At 46.9% G+C, this 15,830-nt stretch overlaps 1 protein-coding gene across 1 annotated transcript in view; it reads left to right on the top strand.

Annotated features, from left to right (window-relative positions):
- LOC309550234 (uncharacterized protein) overlaps positions 1-15,500 on the top strand; it is a gene marked incomplete at its 3' end in the record, with an annotated part of 111,883 nt that extends 96,383 nt beyond the window's left edge. Inside the window, exons 3-5 of the mRNA XM_082250645.1 lie at positions 14,111-14,338; positions 14,418-14,612; positions 15,489-15,500. Coding sequence (XP_082106771.1) covers positions 14,111-14,338; positions 14,418-14,612; positions 15,489-15,500 — 435 coding nt within the window. The remainder of the gene's footprint in view (positions 1-14,110; positions 14,339-14,417; positions 14,613-15,488) is intronic.
- Positions 15,501-15,830: the final 330 nt, after the last annotated feature.

Below are 15,830 nucleotides of genomic sequence, written 5' to 3'. Positions count from 1 at the left end.
AAGGACAGAGAAAATCCTGGAGTCAAAAAGGGAAGGGCCATGGGGGGGGGGCTATTTTTCACCCTCCTGAACAGCCCAGAAAGTCACAGTGACAGCCTCACCACAGTGGGAGGGAGACTGGGGGCTTTTCTTCCACAGTGGGAAGAGATCACCTCCAGCTATTTTATCATGGATGTCGTAAGATGGGGCTATCAGCTGGAGTTCTCAAGCCAGGATGTTAGTTACCCATCTGCCAAGGTGCGAGAAGAAGGCCACAGCCATACTCTCCTCCCTCAAGGACCTGAGCAAACAGAAGGTCATCAGGAGGGTATCACCAGGGGAAGTAGGAGAGGGGCTCTACTCCCACATTTTTGTGGTGGTAAAGCCCTCAGGCAGTTACAGGTTGATCTTAAACCTAAAGCCCCTGAATCGTGCAATCAGATACAGGAAGTTCAGGATGGACTCTGTTATATTCGATAAGGGCTATCCTTCCCCCAGACTGTTATATGGCCTCAATAGACCTCAAGGATGCCTATCTGCACATTCCCATTGCAGAGAGAAGCCAGAAGTTCCTGAGGTTAGCCATAAAAACAAGAGAGGACATACAGCATTGGCAGTTTCAGGCCCTCCCATTTGGTCTATCCTCTTCCCCCCGAATATTTACAAAGGTCATGGCAGAGACTTTGGCATTCATGCATCTGCAGGGGTTGTCGGTCATAGCTTACCTAGACGACCTGTTACTTTTTGCCCATTCCCGAGAACAATTGTTAAGGGACCTCCGAGATGCAACACGGATGCTGGAAAGTCTGGGTTGGCTACTAAACCTAGAAAAATCCTCCCCAGTACCAACACAAAGGATATTATTTCTGGGCTACGAGATAGACTCCACTGTACAGAAAATCTTCTTACCTCTGGACAAAAAGCAGAGGATAGACAAGGCGGTAGGGCTGTTACAATCCAACCAAGCAATCTCAGTCAGACAGGCCATGTCCATACTGGGGTTTCTAACAGCCGCCATCCCAGCAGTTCAGTGGGCAGGCCTGCATTTCTGTCCCTTAAAGCTGTGCATTCTGGAAGCGTGGGACCACAGCCAGGACTCCCTGGATACTCTAATCCACATCCCAACCGGAGTAAAGCGATCCCTGTGGTGGTGGAGAAAAACTTCAAACCTATTGCAGGGCCTCTATTGGGTTCAGATAGCTTCCACCATTATCACCACAGATGCAAGCAGCACAGGCTGGGGGGCCCATCTAGGATCCAAGCTAACGCAGGGGTCTTGGGGACCGGAAGAAGCGAAACAATCCTCCAACTGGAGGAAATTGAGGGCAGTAGAGCTGGCCCTCAGAGCCTTCCAGGAAGACTTGCAGGGATGCAGAATCCAGGTTCGGTCGGACAATGCCACAGTGGTGGCATATGTAAACCGACAGGGGGGAACCAGGAGCAATCTCCTTTGGGGTTTGGCAAAAAGAATCTTGCAATGGGCCAAAGTTCAAGTTCTCTCTCTTTCTGCGGTTCACCTCAAGGGAGAGTTAAACCAACTGACCGACTTTCTCAGCAGGAGAACAGTAAGGGAAGGCGACTGGACTCCAGTGTTAATTTCGTCGACTAAAACCGACTAAAACGTTTTCGTCGACTAAATTAACACAATTTTAGTCGACTAAAATACGACTAAAACTAAAACAATTCAGATGACTAAAATACGACTAAAACTAAAATGGCATTTTAGTCAAAAGACTAAACTAAAACTAAATTGATATTTGCTGCCAAAATTAACACTGGTGCATGCTCAAAGCTTAATACCATAAATAATAACATATTAGATTTTTCACTCCAGGACCAGCAGTAGTATATAATGAGTTTGGAAATTGTAGAGAAATGCTTAAATAATGCATTACAAATTACAATTGAACTACACCCATTCGATTATAGATGACTAAAATGAGTTTTAGTCGACAAAAATGTAGGACGTTTTAGTCGACTAAAATGTACTGGAGTTTTAGTCGACTAAATACGACTAAAACTAAAACACTTGCAGAAGACTAAAATGGGACTAAAACTAAAATGCCATTTTAGTCCTAAGACTAAGACTAAAACTAAATTGAAATTTGCTGCCAAAATTAACACTGCTGGACTCTGAACCAGGAGGTGTTCAATGGGATTACCCAGAGATGGGAAATACCGAATATCCTGTTTGCCTCACGGCAAAACGCAAAGTCACCTCAATTCTTTTCCCTGAACAGATGGGATGGAGCTCTAGGAGTGGACGCTCTGGCTCAACCTTTGGCTTTCCCCAAATCTTATGCCTTCCCTCCGCTGGTGCTAATACCAGCGGTCCTGAGGAAGTTTCAGGAGGAAAGTATGACGCTAATCCTTATAGCGCCACACTGGCCAAGGAGGCCATGGTTCTCGACCCTAAAACACCTAGCGGTAGAACCCCCCTGGTTATTACCAGTGAGAGAAGATCTCCTCTATCAGGGCCCAGTACTCTGTCCTCAGGCACAACGTTGGAGCCTTGCAGCCTGAAGAAGAACTGTTAAGGAGCAAGGGTTTCTCGGACCAACTGGTACCAACTCTGCTAAGAAGCAGAAAGAAAGAGACACAGAGCATTTACCTAAAAACTTGGAAGTTTTTTAAAGGTTGGTGTAAAGCAAGCTCTTTAGACGCAGGAAGCACAGTGTCAGTACTCGAGTTCCTGCAAGAGGGGGCAAACAAGCGGTTAGCCATCAGCACCCTGAAAAGCCAAGTTTCAGCCATTAGCATGTTCCTAGAAATTCCCTTAGCAAAGGATCCCTGGGTGATCCGTTTCTTTAAGGCTTTGAATAGACAAAGACCAGCAGGAAGTCTCCCATTTCCAATGTGGGATCTGTCCTTAGTTTTGCAGGCTCTCATTAAAGAACCATTTGAGCCATTTGAGTCTTGTTCGGTGAAAACCTTAACCCTCAAGACAGTTTTTTTAGTGGCAATCACTACCGCCAGACGGGTTAGTGAGCTAGAGGCCTTTTCAGTTAAAGCACCTTTCTTACAGATTTTTGCAGATCAAATTATTTTTAAGACCGATCCAGCATTTCTTCCCAAGGTGGTCTCGAAGTTCCATAGAGACCAGGAGATAGTGATAGCGACGTTTTGTTCAGATCCTGTAAGGGAACAGGAAATTAATTTTCACAAATTAGATATCAGAAGATATGTTCTGCAATACTTAAACATCACGAAGGAGTTCAGGAAGTCAGATTCCTTTTTTGTTTTATTTACTAGTTCAAAAAAGGGTACTAAAGCGTCCAGACGGTCAATAGCCATATGGCTTAGGCTAGCCGTTAGTGGGGCTTATAGGCTTTCCGGGAAGGAGGTTCCTATGGGTATCAAGGCGCATTCTACAAGAGCAATGGCGACCTCTCAGGCGGAAAGAGCTGGAGCTACCCCGGAGCAGATCTGTCGGGCAGCAACCTGGTCCAGCTATACAACCTTTTCCAGATACTACAGACTGGACCTACTATCCGCTAAAGATCAGGCTTTTGGGCAAAAAGTCCTGCAAGCGGTAGTCCCACCCTGAAAGTAAGTACTCGCTTATCCTCTCAGAAGTGCCTGTCCTTAAAGACGTTAAGGGAAAATTAAAGTTACTTACTGGTAACGTCTTTTCCACTAGTCTTTCAGGACAGCACTAATACCCACCCAAAGAAGTTCTGAATATAAGATGATCAAAGGATGGAGGTTAGTATGATATATCTTTGTGTCTCCCCAGTGGCCGGAGGTACTCTTGAAGAACTGAGGCAGCCAGCTGGAGGGAGGCTTAAATCCAATTGATTGGGATGGTGTTTCCTAGGAAGGGAGGAGCCAGGTTTTCTCAGAAGTGCCTGTCCTGAAAGACTACTGGAAAAGAAGTTACCAGTAAGTAACTTTAATTTTTTATACATCCCAGTATTCTGTTGGCTTTGCTTGCAGCGGCTTGGCATTGCATGCCACTGCCAAGCCTGTTGTCTACCAGTACCCCCAGGTCCTTTTCCATCTTAGATTCACCCAGAGGTTCCCCCCCTAGTGAGTTGCTTGCTTTCTGGTTTCTGGCACCCAAGTGCATTACTTTACATTTTTCAACATTAAACATCATCTGCCATGTAGTTGCCCACCCCATTATTTTGTTCAGGTCCGCTTGTAAGGTTTTCACATCCTGCATAGAAGATATTGGCATGCTTAGTTTAGTATCATCCGCAAATACTGCGATTGTACTAGATATCCCCTCCTTCTAGATCATTTATGAATAAATAAAACAGGATTGGCCCCAGGACAGAACCTTGGGGGACCCCGTTTTCCACACCCGCCCAATCTGAGTACTCCCCATTAATCACCACCCTTTGCAACCTACCCTGGAGCCAGTTCTCTATCCAGGTACTCACCTTATGGTCCATACCTACCTTCCTTAGTTTGAACAGTAAGCGTTTGTGGGGAACGGTGTCAAAGGCCTTTGCAAAGTCCAGGTACACCACATCAACAGGCTTACCTTAATCTAGGTGGCAGCTCACTTCATCATAGAAGGTTAATAGATTGGTTTGGCAAGAACGATTTTTCATGAATCCATGCTGATTACTACTAATAATTAGTGATGGACGAACATCGGCCGGGGCGGTTCGCGAATACCAGCCGCAAATTTTCTCAAAAGTCCGCGAACTGCGAGTTCGTGGCGGGCCCCATTAACTTTAATGGGAGGCAAACTTTAAAAACCTTTAGGTCATATTTGCAGCCACAAAAGACGTACTAGCTGTGCACAAATAGTCCCAGCACATGGACAATGTCATAACAGAAGTATTGCAATTGAAAAAGTTGCCCTAAATTTTTTTTTTTTTTACAGCAAAAAATATTTTATTTATTTTTTCATAAATCAGCCAGAACTGACAGCAGCTGGTAAATACATTGTCTAATACATATTGGGTCCATTCACAAATCTATAAAATGGGTCCGCATCCATTCCACAATTTGGCGGAACCTTTACAGACCCATTGTTTTTCATTTCCAGTCTGAAAAATATGGCATTCACAGGATAAAGAAGTAAGTGTCGGCCATTCCAGGCCCCAAAAATTAGCCCACATGCATTTACCTGACAGCTAAGAACGTTGTATTCTGAAGGTACATGAAAAAGGTCTGAAAAATATGGCATTCACAGGATACAGAAGTAAGTGTCGGCCATAAAAGGCACCAAAAAATAGCCCACATGGGTTTAACTGACAGCTAAGAATGTAGTATTCTGTGGCTGAAGGTACATTAGGTATTCACAGGATACAGAAGTAAGTGTCGCCCATTCCAGGCCCCAAACATTAGCCCACATGGGTTTACCTGACAGCTAAGTACGTAATATTCTGTGGCTGAAGGTACATTAGGCATTCACACAGTATACAGAAGTGGCGGCCTGTATAGGCTCCAAAAATGAGCTCACATGGTTTGAACTGACAGCAAAGAACGTAGTATATGATGGCTAGAGGTACGGTAGGCATTCATAGTACACAGAACCGTAAGTGTTGGCCTGTATAGGCTCCAAATATTCGCTCCCATGGTTTGAACTGACAGCAAAAAACATATTTTTTGATTGCTAGATGTACGGTAGGCATTCACAGGATACAGAAACATAAGTGTCGGCCTGTATAGGCTCCAAAAATGAGCTCACATGGTTTGAACTGACAGCAAAGAACGTAGTATATGATGGCTAGAGGTACGGTAGGCATTCACAGTACACAGAACCATAAGTGTCGGCCTGTATAGGCTCCAAAAATTAGCTCACATGGTTTTAACTGACAGCAAAAAATGTATTGTTTGATGGCTAGATGTACGGTAGGAATTCACAGGATACAGAACCGTAAGTGTCGGCCTGTATAGGCTCCAAAAATTAGCTCACATGGTTTGACCTGACAGCAAAAAACATATTTTTTGATGGCTAGAGGTACGGTAGGCATTCACAGAAAAAATAATTGTCAGCCCTGAAAGGCCCCTAAAATTTGCCATTCAATGGACATGAAATGCCTTTTATGCCGCTGTATGTAGCAAATCCAAGGACCAGGAATTGTTGTGGGTGGAGGAATTTCAATGAAACCTGGTCTACTGGTCACATGTGTTGAATTCCTCAGAGATCCATGCCTCATTCATTTTTTATAAATGTAAGGTAGTCTACACTGTCATGAGCTAGGCGAGTGCGCTTATCGGTCACGTTCCCCCCTGCTGCGCTGAACGTCCTTTCGGACAGGACACTGGACTGGGGGCAAGCCAACAGTTCCATTGCAAATTGTGCAAGCTCTGGCCAGAGGTCAAGCCTGCCCACCCAGTAGTCCAGGGGTTCATCACTCCTCAGAGCGTCCACATCGACCGTTAACCCGATGTAGTCGGACACCTGTCGGTCTAGGCATTCCCTCATGCTGGATCCGGAGTACAGCTGTCGATGGTTCGGCTGAAAGAAGGATCTCATATCTGAAGTGACCAAGACATCTTCCAACCGCCCTCTTCGTGCAGGCGCTGTTGGATTGCTACCCGCAACTGTCTCTCTGTGACTGGACATTCCTCTGCCAGCGCACGGAAAAGCAGAACGGATAACACCAGGGATCCCAGAAAGGTTTAAAGCATGCTCTTCTTGCTCCTCCTCATCCCCCCCAGCACCATCCTCCTCCTCTGACTCCTCTTCAGACTCCTGCTGTTGATTTGTCTCAGATGGAGTAGCACCCCCTGGGAATTCATCCAACATTGCAACTTCCTGATCTTCGTGCTCCTGCTCCTCGATGGCTTGATCAATGACACGACACAATGCACGCTCATGAAAGAAGGCATTATGTATGATGTCACTTATGGCGCCCTGGCCGTGACTGACCAGTTTGGTGATCTCATCGAATGGCCGCAGAAGTCTGCATACATCCCGCATGAGCTGCCACTGGGGAGGTGAAAAATACCCAAGCTCCCCACAACCTGTCCTGCCGCCGAGTTCGAACAGGTAGTCATTAACTGCACATTTCTGCTGGAGCAGCCTATTGAGCATATGCAACGTTGAGTTCCATCGCGTCGGGCAGTCACAAATAGGACGCCTGAGGGGCAGGTTATGTCGCCGCTGAATCTCAGCAAGGCGAGCCATGGCTGTGTAAGATCTTTGGAAATGGCCCGAGATTTTCCTGGCCTGCCGCAAGATGTCCTGGACCCCAGTGTATTTGCCAACGAATCGCTGCACCACCAAGTTCAGGACGTGTGCCATGCATGGCACGTGTGTCATTTTGCCCTGTTTCAGCGCGCTCAGCAGATTGGCACCGTTGTCGCACACCACTTTACCAACTGACAAATTCAGCAGTGTCAGCCACTGATCTGCCTGTGTATGCAAAGCTGAAAGGAGTGCAGGACCAGTGTGGCTCTTGGCTTCCAGGCACAACAGACGCAGCACAGCATGGCAACGTCTCACCTGGTATGTGGAATAGGTTCTGGGGATGTTGGGCGGCGCAGGAGAAGAGACGGTAGCAGCGGAAGAGGAGGAGTCAGCCGAGGAGGAGAGGGAGGATGATGGAGGAGAAGAAGAGGCAGGCCTGCTTGCAATCCATTGCGGTACAACTAAATCTACACGGGTGCCACGGGTTACATGCTTAACGGCCGTCAGAAGGTTCACCCAGTGGGCAGTAAAAGTGATATACCTTCCCTGCCCGTGTTTGCTAGATCATGTGTCTGTGGTCAGATGAATCTTGGCACCAACACTGTGTGCCAGAGATATATTCACTTGCCGCTTAACATGGCCATACAGCTCTGGAATGCCCTTTGCAAGAAGTATTTCCTGCCTGGGACCTTCCATTGTGGTGTTCCAATGGCCACAAATTTACGAAAGGCCTCTGAGTCCACCAGTTGATATGGCAGTAGTTGGCGGGCTATCAGTTGCGACAAGCCAGCAGTCAAATGTTGGGCAAGAGGGTTATCCGGCGTCATCATTTTTTTACGCTCCAACATTTGGACCACAGAAGCCTGCCTTTTTCCAGAACAACGTGACAACGCCATCATGGAAGGTGGAGTGGAGGGAAAATGTGAGGAGAGAGGAGAAGGAGAAGGAGCTGGACAGTGAGAGCCTGGAGTGTGGCTTTGTGGGTTCTGAAGGTGTTTCTCCCACTGGGCTCGGTGATGGGAGTTTAGGTGCCTTCTTAAGGCGGTTGTCCCTAGGTGAGTGTTGGGCTTACCGCGACTTATGCGTTGACTGCAAAGGCTGCAGATGGCAATACTGTTGTCAGCAACGGACACATTAAAAAAAGCCCACACTGCAGAGCCATGTGCCGGCATCCTGGGAGCGCCAGATGTGACTGTACATGGTTGATGGCTCGCTCCTGATACATTTGCAGTCTGCTTTCTACCTCTTCTGCAATGCAAGTTCTGCCTGCCTCTCCTCCCTATCTTCCGGTCCGTCTCTCCCTCTGAACTCCCTTCCTCTTCCTCTCTTGTGGACTCCCACGTGACGTCCATAGACTCGTCATCATCCACGTCATCTTCCCCACCACTAACATTCGAGATCTGGGAGTAGGCAGCAACAGCAGGGACCAACCTCCTTGGGCTGATCTGGGTACTGTCGTCAGACTGCTGAGTGGCGGCTGTTGCTACCTCCTCTTCCTGATCCGATGCCAACAATGGCTGTGCATCGCAAATGTCTTGTGATGGATCTGAAAATAATTCCAGTGGCTCAAGTGGAGGGTATGTGGTGGTGGTGGTGATGTCTTTGGGGGTGCAGATAGAGAGGATGAGAAGGGTGCAGAAGAGGAAGGCTGAGTGACCCACTCAACCAAGTCTGGTGCGTCCTTTGTCGTAATTGCACGCTGCTTTTGAAAGTTCACAGTTAGGCTCTGGCCTACTGCTCTTGCCCTACCCTTACCACCCCTGCGTACGTCTCTGCCTCTTCCTCTGCCTGTCATGTTTTTTAATTACCCTGTGACAAAAGTCTCTAGAGAATCGCAGTATATCTGCAAAAAGGTAGATAACACCCCACTTCAATCTGTGGTATTGGGGGGCCACTGGTCTATCACACCAGTTCTACAAATAATTGGCCAGTAACTATTGTCACTGTGTGTAGCACACAGCAAGAGAGGCCACATTTTTGCAGGACTAAAATACACTCTTATAAAAGTATACTGTTAAATAACACCCCGCTTCAATATGTGCTATTGGGGGGCTACTGGTCTGTCACACCAGTTCTACAAATAATTGCCCAGGGAGTTTGCCAATGTGTGTAGTGTTGCTGCAGAAACGCTCAGTATTACCACCACACCTGTCACAATGCTGCACAGTGCACAATAATAGTACTAATCCACTATAATATGCTTTCTACAAAGTATATTATATTGTGGATTAACCCCCTCCCCCCCTTTTTAGTGCACTGCACAGCAATACCAAAAAATTTGCAGCCCTTTAAATGACTTTTGTGGACATTGACAAAGCGATTTCTGTGTGACTGCAGCCGATCTGTAACTGCCCCTAAAGCAACCACAGGATACCTGTCCCTAACCTGAAAAGAGACTGTAGAAGGCCTATACCGAAATACCAGCCCTGAAAAGGGCTTTTGTGGATCTTCACAGCGCTATATGTGTCTAGCAAACTCTCCCTAATGAGCACAGCAGACCTCTCCCTACACTGGCAGAAAGCGGAATGTGAAATGGCCGCCAGATCTGGTCTGTTTATAGGGTAGGGGGACTGTCCATGTGCTGGAATGTTTCAATTGGCTGTCCCGTTCCACCTGACGGCTGTGTCACGGGTCAAAGTTCTCCCCAATGTAAACAAATATGGCCGCCGCGCACGACGCCATGTGTCCAAAAATTTGGTGGGTAGTGAACAAGCAAAATTCGCCGCGAACCGACCGTCGGGCGAACTGCAAGGCCATCTCTACTAATAATACCATTTTCATTACTAAAGTCTTGTATGTGGTCCCTTAACATCCCCTCCAAAATCTTGCAGACTACTGATGTTAGGCTGACCGGCCTATAGTTACCCGGATATATCTCGGCCCTTTTTTAAATATTGGTACCACGTTGGCTTTTTTCCAATCAGCTGGCACCATACCCGTCTGTATACCATCCTTACAGGTCAAGAATAATGGTCTGGCAATCACCTGGCTGAGCTCTTTAAGAACCCTCGGGTGCAAGCCATCCGGTCCCGGGGATTTATTTATGTTAAGTTTCTCTAGTTTAGTTCTAAGTCTATCTTCTGTTAGCCATGGCGGTATTTCCTGAGGTGTGTTGTTTAGTTTGGCCTTACAAGCGTGGTTAGTGTACCCCCCCCCCCCCAATTCTTTTGTAAAGACTGAAGAGAAGAAATTATTTAACACTACCGCCTTTTCCCTGTCCTCTGTGGCCAAAACTCCCTTATCGTCTTTTATGGGGCCAATGTGTTCTGGCCTCGCTTTCTTACTGTTTATATACTTAAAGAATTTCTTGGGGTTCTTTTTACTCTCTTCCACTATATGTCTCTCGTGTTCTATTTTAGCCGCCCTAATTTTGTCTTTACATTTCTTATTACACTCTTTGTAATGCTTGAATGCTGCCAATGACCCCTCAGCCTTTCCTTTAGCATTAATATGCATTTTTATGTGGGAGTTTAGCCACACAGGGTTTAGTTTTGCTCTTTTAAATGTATTTCCCTTTGGAATGCACTGGTCAATCCCTTTGTTAAGTATGCTCTTGAAGCACTCCAATTTTTCCTCCGTGTTCTTTGTTCCCAGGGTTCTATCCCATTTGATATTTTCTAGCAGAGAGCGCAGTTTAGGGAAATTGGCTCTTTTGAAATTCAGTGTTTTTATATTACCCTTGTGTTTCCTATTACTATAATTAATACTATAATTAATACTGAAACTAATTGACCTATGGTCACTGTTTCCTAAGTTGCCCCGTATTTCTATATCTGTGAGCAGGTCTGTATTGTTGGTAATCAGTAGGTATAGTACCGCATTGTTTCTTGTCGGTGCATTCACCATCTGACCCATGAAATTGTCCTGCAAAACATTTAGGAACTGCCGAGCCTTGGATGAAAAGGACATAATTCAAGAGATGGTCAGAGACTGAGGACATGATACAGTAGATGGTCAGAGACTGAGGACATGATACAAGAGACTGAGGACATGATAGAGTAGATGATCAGAGACTCAGGACATGATACAGTAGATCAGGGGTCCTCAAACTACGGCCCTCCAGCTGTTGTTGAACTACACATCCCATGAGGCATTGTAAAACTGACATTCACAAACATGACTAGGCATGATGGGAATTGTAGTTCCTAAACAACTGGAGGGCCATAGTTTGAAGACCCCTGCAGTAGATGGTCAGAGACTGAGGACATGATACAGTAGATGGTCAGAGACTCAGGACATGATACAAGAGACTGAGGACATGATACAATAGATGGTCAGAGACTGAGGACATGATACAGTAGATGGTCAGAGACTGAGGACACGATACAGTAGATGGTCAGAGAGAGACTGAGGACATGATACAGGAGATGATCAGAGACTGCGGACACAGTACAGGAGATGGTCAGAGACTGCAGAAGAGCACTAAGGGGGCCGGAAAGCACAGGGCAAGCAGAGAGCACTAGAGGAGCTGAAGGGCACGGGGGGGGGGCTGAAGAGAATTAAGGGAGGGGTTTGGAAAGCATTGCAGGGGGGTTGGAAGGTGCAGGAGATGGAGAGCACTGGGGGGAGGGGGGGAACAGGTAGCACTGGGGGGGAGGGCAGGGAAAGCCAGGGGGATGAAGAGCACGGGGGAAAACTAGAAATCACAGAGGGTGGAGCCAGGGAGCACTGGGGGAGCCAGAGAGCATGGGGGGATGAAAAGCACTGGGGGGGCTAAAGAGCAATGGCGGGGGGGGGCTAAGGGCACTAAGGGGAGGTTAAGAGCACTGGAGGGGGGTTAAGAGCATTGAGGGGGGGCTGGAGAGCACTGGGGGGGCCAGCAAAAGAAGTTGTATAGGAGGGGGATGGGCAGCTGCATATAGAGGAATTGGTCTTTCCCTATTCCTCCTGCAGCCACTGAATACTGCAGGAGGAATAGGGAAAGATCAATTCCTCTATATGCAGCTGCCCCATCCCCCTCCTATACAACAGCACACACACTGACTTGGGCACTCACCTGGCTTCTTCTCGTTGCGGCTCCGCCCATCCCCCCCCGGACTGAAGGAGCTGTCACTGCAGCCGAGCTGCCTTCACACTGAGAGATGCCGGGATCTGACAGCGCTTCCCCGCTGGCACGCCATTGGCCCTTACTATGGAGAGGGACAGATAGAGACACACAGGAGAGAGAACCCCTCACACAGCTCCTTACCCAGGGGGACAATAGCAGACTTCAGGCGGAAAGACAAGGCGCATTCTCGACTGGCTAACAAACTTTCATTCAAATTAGACTGTAGCCTGAATCTCACGATAATACACCGCAGCACTGCCCCCACGAGAGCTATAATTGGTTTTGATTAGTCCTGCCTTATGATGGCCATTTTCTGTGTCCAATGTGGTTTAGCAAATTACGGGCAGCCCGAGGCAACACTGATTTGCTGGGACTAGTCCCGGCAGACTAAATTACACGTGACAGGGTCCTACTTGCTGGGATTGCCTCACCAAAAACGGGACAGTTGGCAAGTATGCCTTCCCCACAGTGCCTTCCCTTTGAAGTTCTACCCATAGGGATTCTACCTCGTTCATGGCTCCATTATTAATATCATCCCTCATACTTACCTGTACACTGTTCTTAATATACAGACATACCCCTCCCCCTTTTTTACCTTCTCTATCTCTGCGATAAAGGGAATACCCCTGAATGGTTGCCATCCAGTCATGACAGTTGTTAAACCAAGTCTCTAATCCCCACAAAATCTAAACCCTCCTCAGACCTCAGCAGGTCCAGCTCTCCCATCTTGACACTCAGGTAGTAATAGGTCCTCACAGATACTCAGGTAGTAATAGGTACTCACAGGCACTCAGGTAGTAATAGGTACTCACAGGCACTCAGGTAGTAATAGGCCCTCACAGATACTCAGGTAGTAATAGGTACTCACAGGCACTCAGGTAGTAATAGGTACTCACAGGCACTCAGGTAGTAATAGGTCCTCACAGATACTCAGGTAGTAATAGGTACTCACAGGCACTCAGGTAGTAATAGGTACTCACAGGCACTCAGGTAGTAATAGGTACTCACAGACACTCAGTGTTCAATCTCAGTCACCAGTCTTACTTACCTAGTGTGTGTCCCTTTAAGCCTGTCACTTGCAGTTCCTGACAAGGATTCCTCCCTCCTCCCTCAGTCGGTCAGTCTTCCCCTCTGCACCCGCCTCCCTCTGTCACTTCCCGGTCAGCCTTTGCTCTGTTAGTCTCCTCTTCTCCCTCTCTGTCCGGGGGGGGGAGGTTACCCCACCGCTCGCTGCCCGCCGCAAAAGGGGGGTTACTGCACCGCTCGCCGCCCGCACAAGGGAGGGGGGGGTTACTGACCCGCTCGCCGCCCGCTTTTACTTCCGGGGGGGGGGGTTCTAGCACCGCTCGCCCCCGCCACTCTACTGGGGGGGGCGGTTACTCACACACCCACAAGCAGTCGGTCACACACCCGCTCCTCTCACTTGCACACAGCCACTGATCCCACGCTCTGCTCTGCTCCTCTGCTCCACATATATCATCATGCATCACTTCTCTGCTGCTTCTTCCAGCAGTGTCTTCTATTTGTGTCTGGATGGTGACTGTATCATTGTGTGTGTCAGGTTCCTATAAGGTGTCAGGATGTCACTGTCTGTTTCTCCATGGAGGAGTGGGAGTATTTAGAAGGACACAAGGATCTCTACAAGGACGTCATGATGGACAATCAGCCGCCCCTCACATCACCGGGTAAGAGGAGACTTTATTGTAAAGGAGAGAGCAGTACGGGGGCTCCACCTAGATCCCCCATCATCTGATAAACACATAGAAACAATGTATTCAGTCAGTGTGTGTGTTTCCTACAGATGGATCCAGTAATGGGAACCCACCAGAGAGATGTCCCCGTCCTCTGTATTCCCGGGATTCCACACAGGAAGGTCACACCATCCCCCACCATCATCAGGTAGATGGGGAACAATCACTGATAGTATCATTAGGATCTGTACATTATCTGCATTGTTACCATTGATGTCATTTTTATTATATATTCAGAGTGGAAACCTGAGAGATTCTAAAGTTGAGGTTAAAGAAGAGATAAAAGAGGAGGATGATGAGGATGGGGTGATGAAGGAGTCAGAGATTCCAAAAGAACACAAAGATCTGTATCAGGACACCATGGTGGAGTCATCCAGCTACAGAAACCCACCAGAGAAATGTCCCCGTCCTCTGTATTCCCAGGATTCCACACAGGAAGGTCACACCATCCCTCACCATCATCAGGTAGATGATTGACACTTATTAGTAGTTATTATTTATACACAGCATGTTTGTTACAATGAATGTTTTATTATATATTTAGAGTGGAAACGTCTGGGATTATAATATTGTTGTTAAAGAGGAGGATGAGGAATATGGAGTGATGGAGGAGTTTTCAGAAGGACACAAGGATATGATGGAGCCACCAAATACCAGGAACCCACCAGAGAGATGTCCCCGTCCTCTGTATTCCCGGGATTCCACACAGGAAGATCACACCATCCCCCACCATCATCAGGTAGATGAGGAACAATCACTGATAGTATCATTAGGATCTGTACATTATCTGCATTGTTACCATTGATGTGATTTTTATTATATATTCAGAGTGGAAAGCTGAGAGATTCTAAAGTTGAGGTTAAAGCAGAAGAAGAAGTGAGGGATGATCAGCAGTCTATTGGGGAGGATGGAATAATGGGGACATGTAAAGAGGAGGACATTCTTACAGAGATCAGCACAGGTGGGTCATTAACACTAAATACATATATGACATGAATACGTGTAAGCCACCACTGATTACTGAATACCAATATTATGAGTCTTGACTTTTGCACTATATACTTTATGTTGTACATTACATACTCCTGACCTCTGCACTATATACTCCATGTTGTACATTACATTCTCCTGATCCCTGCATTATATACTCCATGTTGTACATTACATACTCCTGACCCCTATACTATATACTCTATGTTGTACATTACAGACTCCTGACTTCTGCTTTCTCCCCTCTACCCACTGCTATATATACACATATTATGGATTCTCTTTTGTTAAGCCCATTTCCTACCAGCTGGACATTTTATTTTATATCTGATGATTTGATTGGAGGACAGACTTTTACAGTAACCCAATGATGGTGGTCTTCAGGATCAGTTCAGTCTTCATCTTGGTTGTTCTCCCCCTATCCTCACTCTCTGACCTCTGGTGCGGCTCAGCCCCTCTGCTATTCATGACTAAATCATGGACTAAATAAGGAAGTGCAGCACTTCTTGTGTTAGGAAGATGGCAATGAGTGATAGAGGGGAAGGGGACACTCGTCCTATATTCCCCTCATTACTGTCACTCCTATAAAAGACAGTTCTCATTGTTTTCTCACCCTCTGACTAAGGTCCATGAATAAAGAAATGAACTGGTAGGAGATCAGAGGACCCATTTACTAGTTACCTTGAGTGGGGAATTGTAAGATCCTCAGAGACAAAGCTGTCTAATGTGGGCGGAGTCCTGGTTTAGGGGAACCAATCTGCTGATGTCTAGTAATAATCTTTGTATTTCTATTTTAGTAGATGGATGGGAGATGAGGAAAACCTCAGAGGATTGTCTCACTTTGTCTCCAGACTGTAAAGTAGAAGATGAGGACATCACACAGTATAGTCCAGGAGAAAACCCGGCTACCTCAAATGTCCATCCGGCACCACACAGTGTAGATGGACCATCATATTCCTTTTATCCT

The sequence above is a fragment of the Pelophylax lessonae genome, assembly GCF_965119305.1.
Source record: "Pelophylax lessonae genome assembly, chromosome: 3".
NCBI classification, from domain to species: domain Eukaryota; kingdom Metazoa; phylum Chordata; class Amphibia; order Anura; family Ranidae; genus Pelophylax; species Pelophylax lessonae.
Note: the sequence above shows the minus strand (reverse complement) of the source record. Positions and strands in the feature narration are given on the sequence as shown.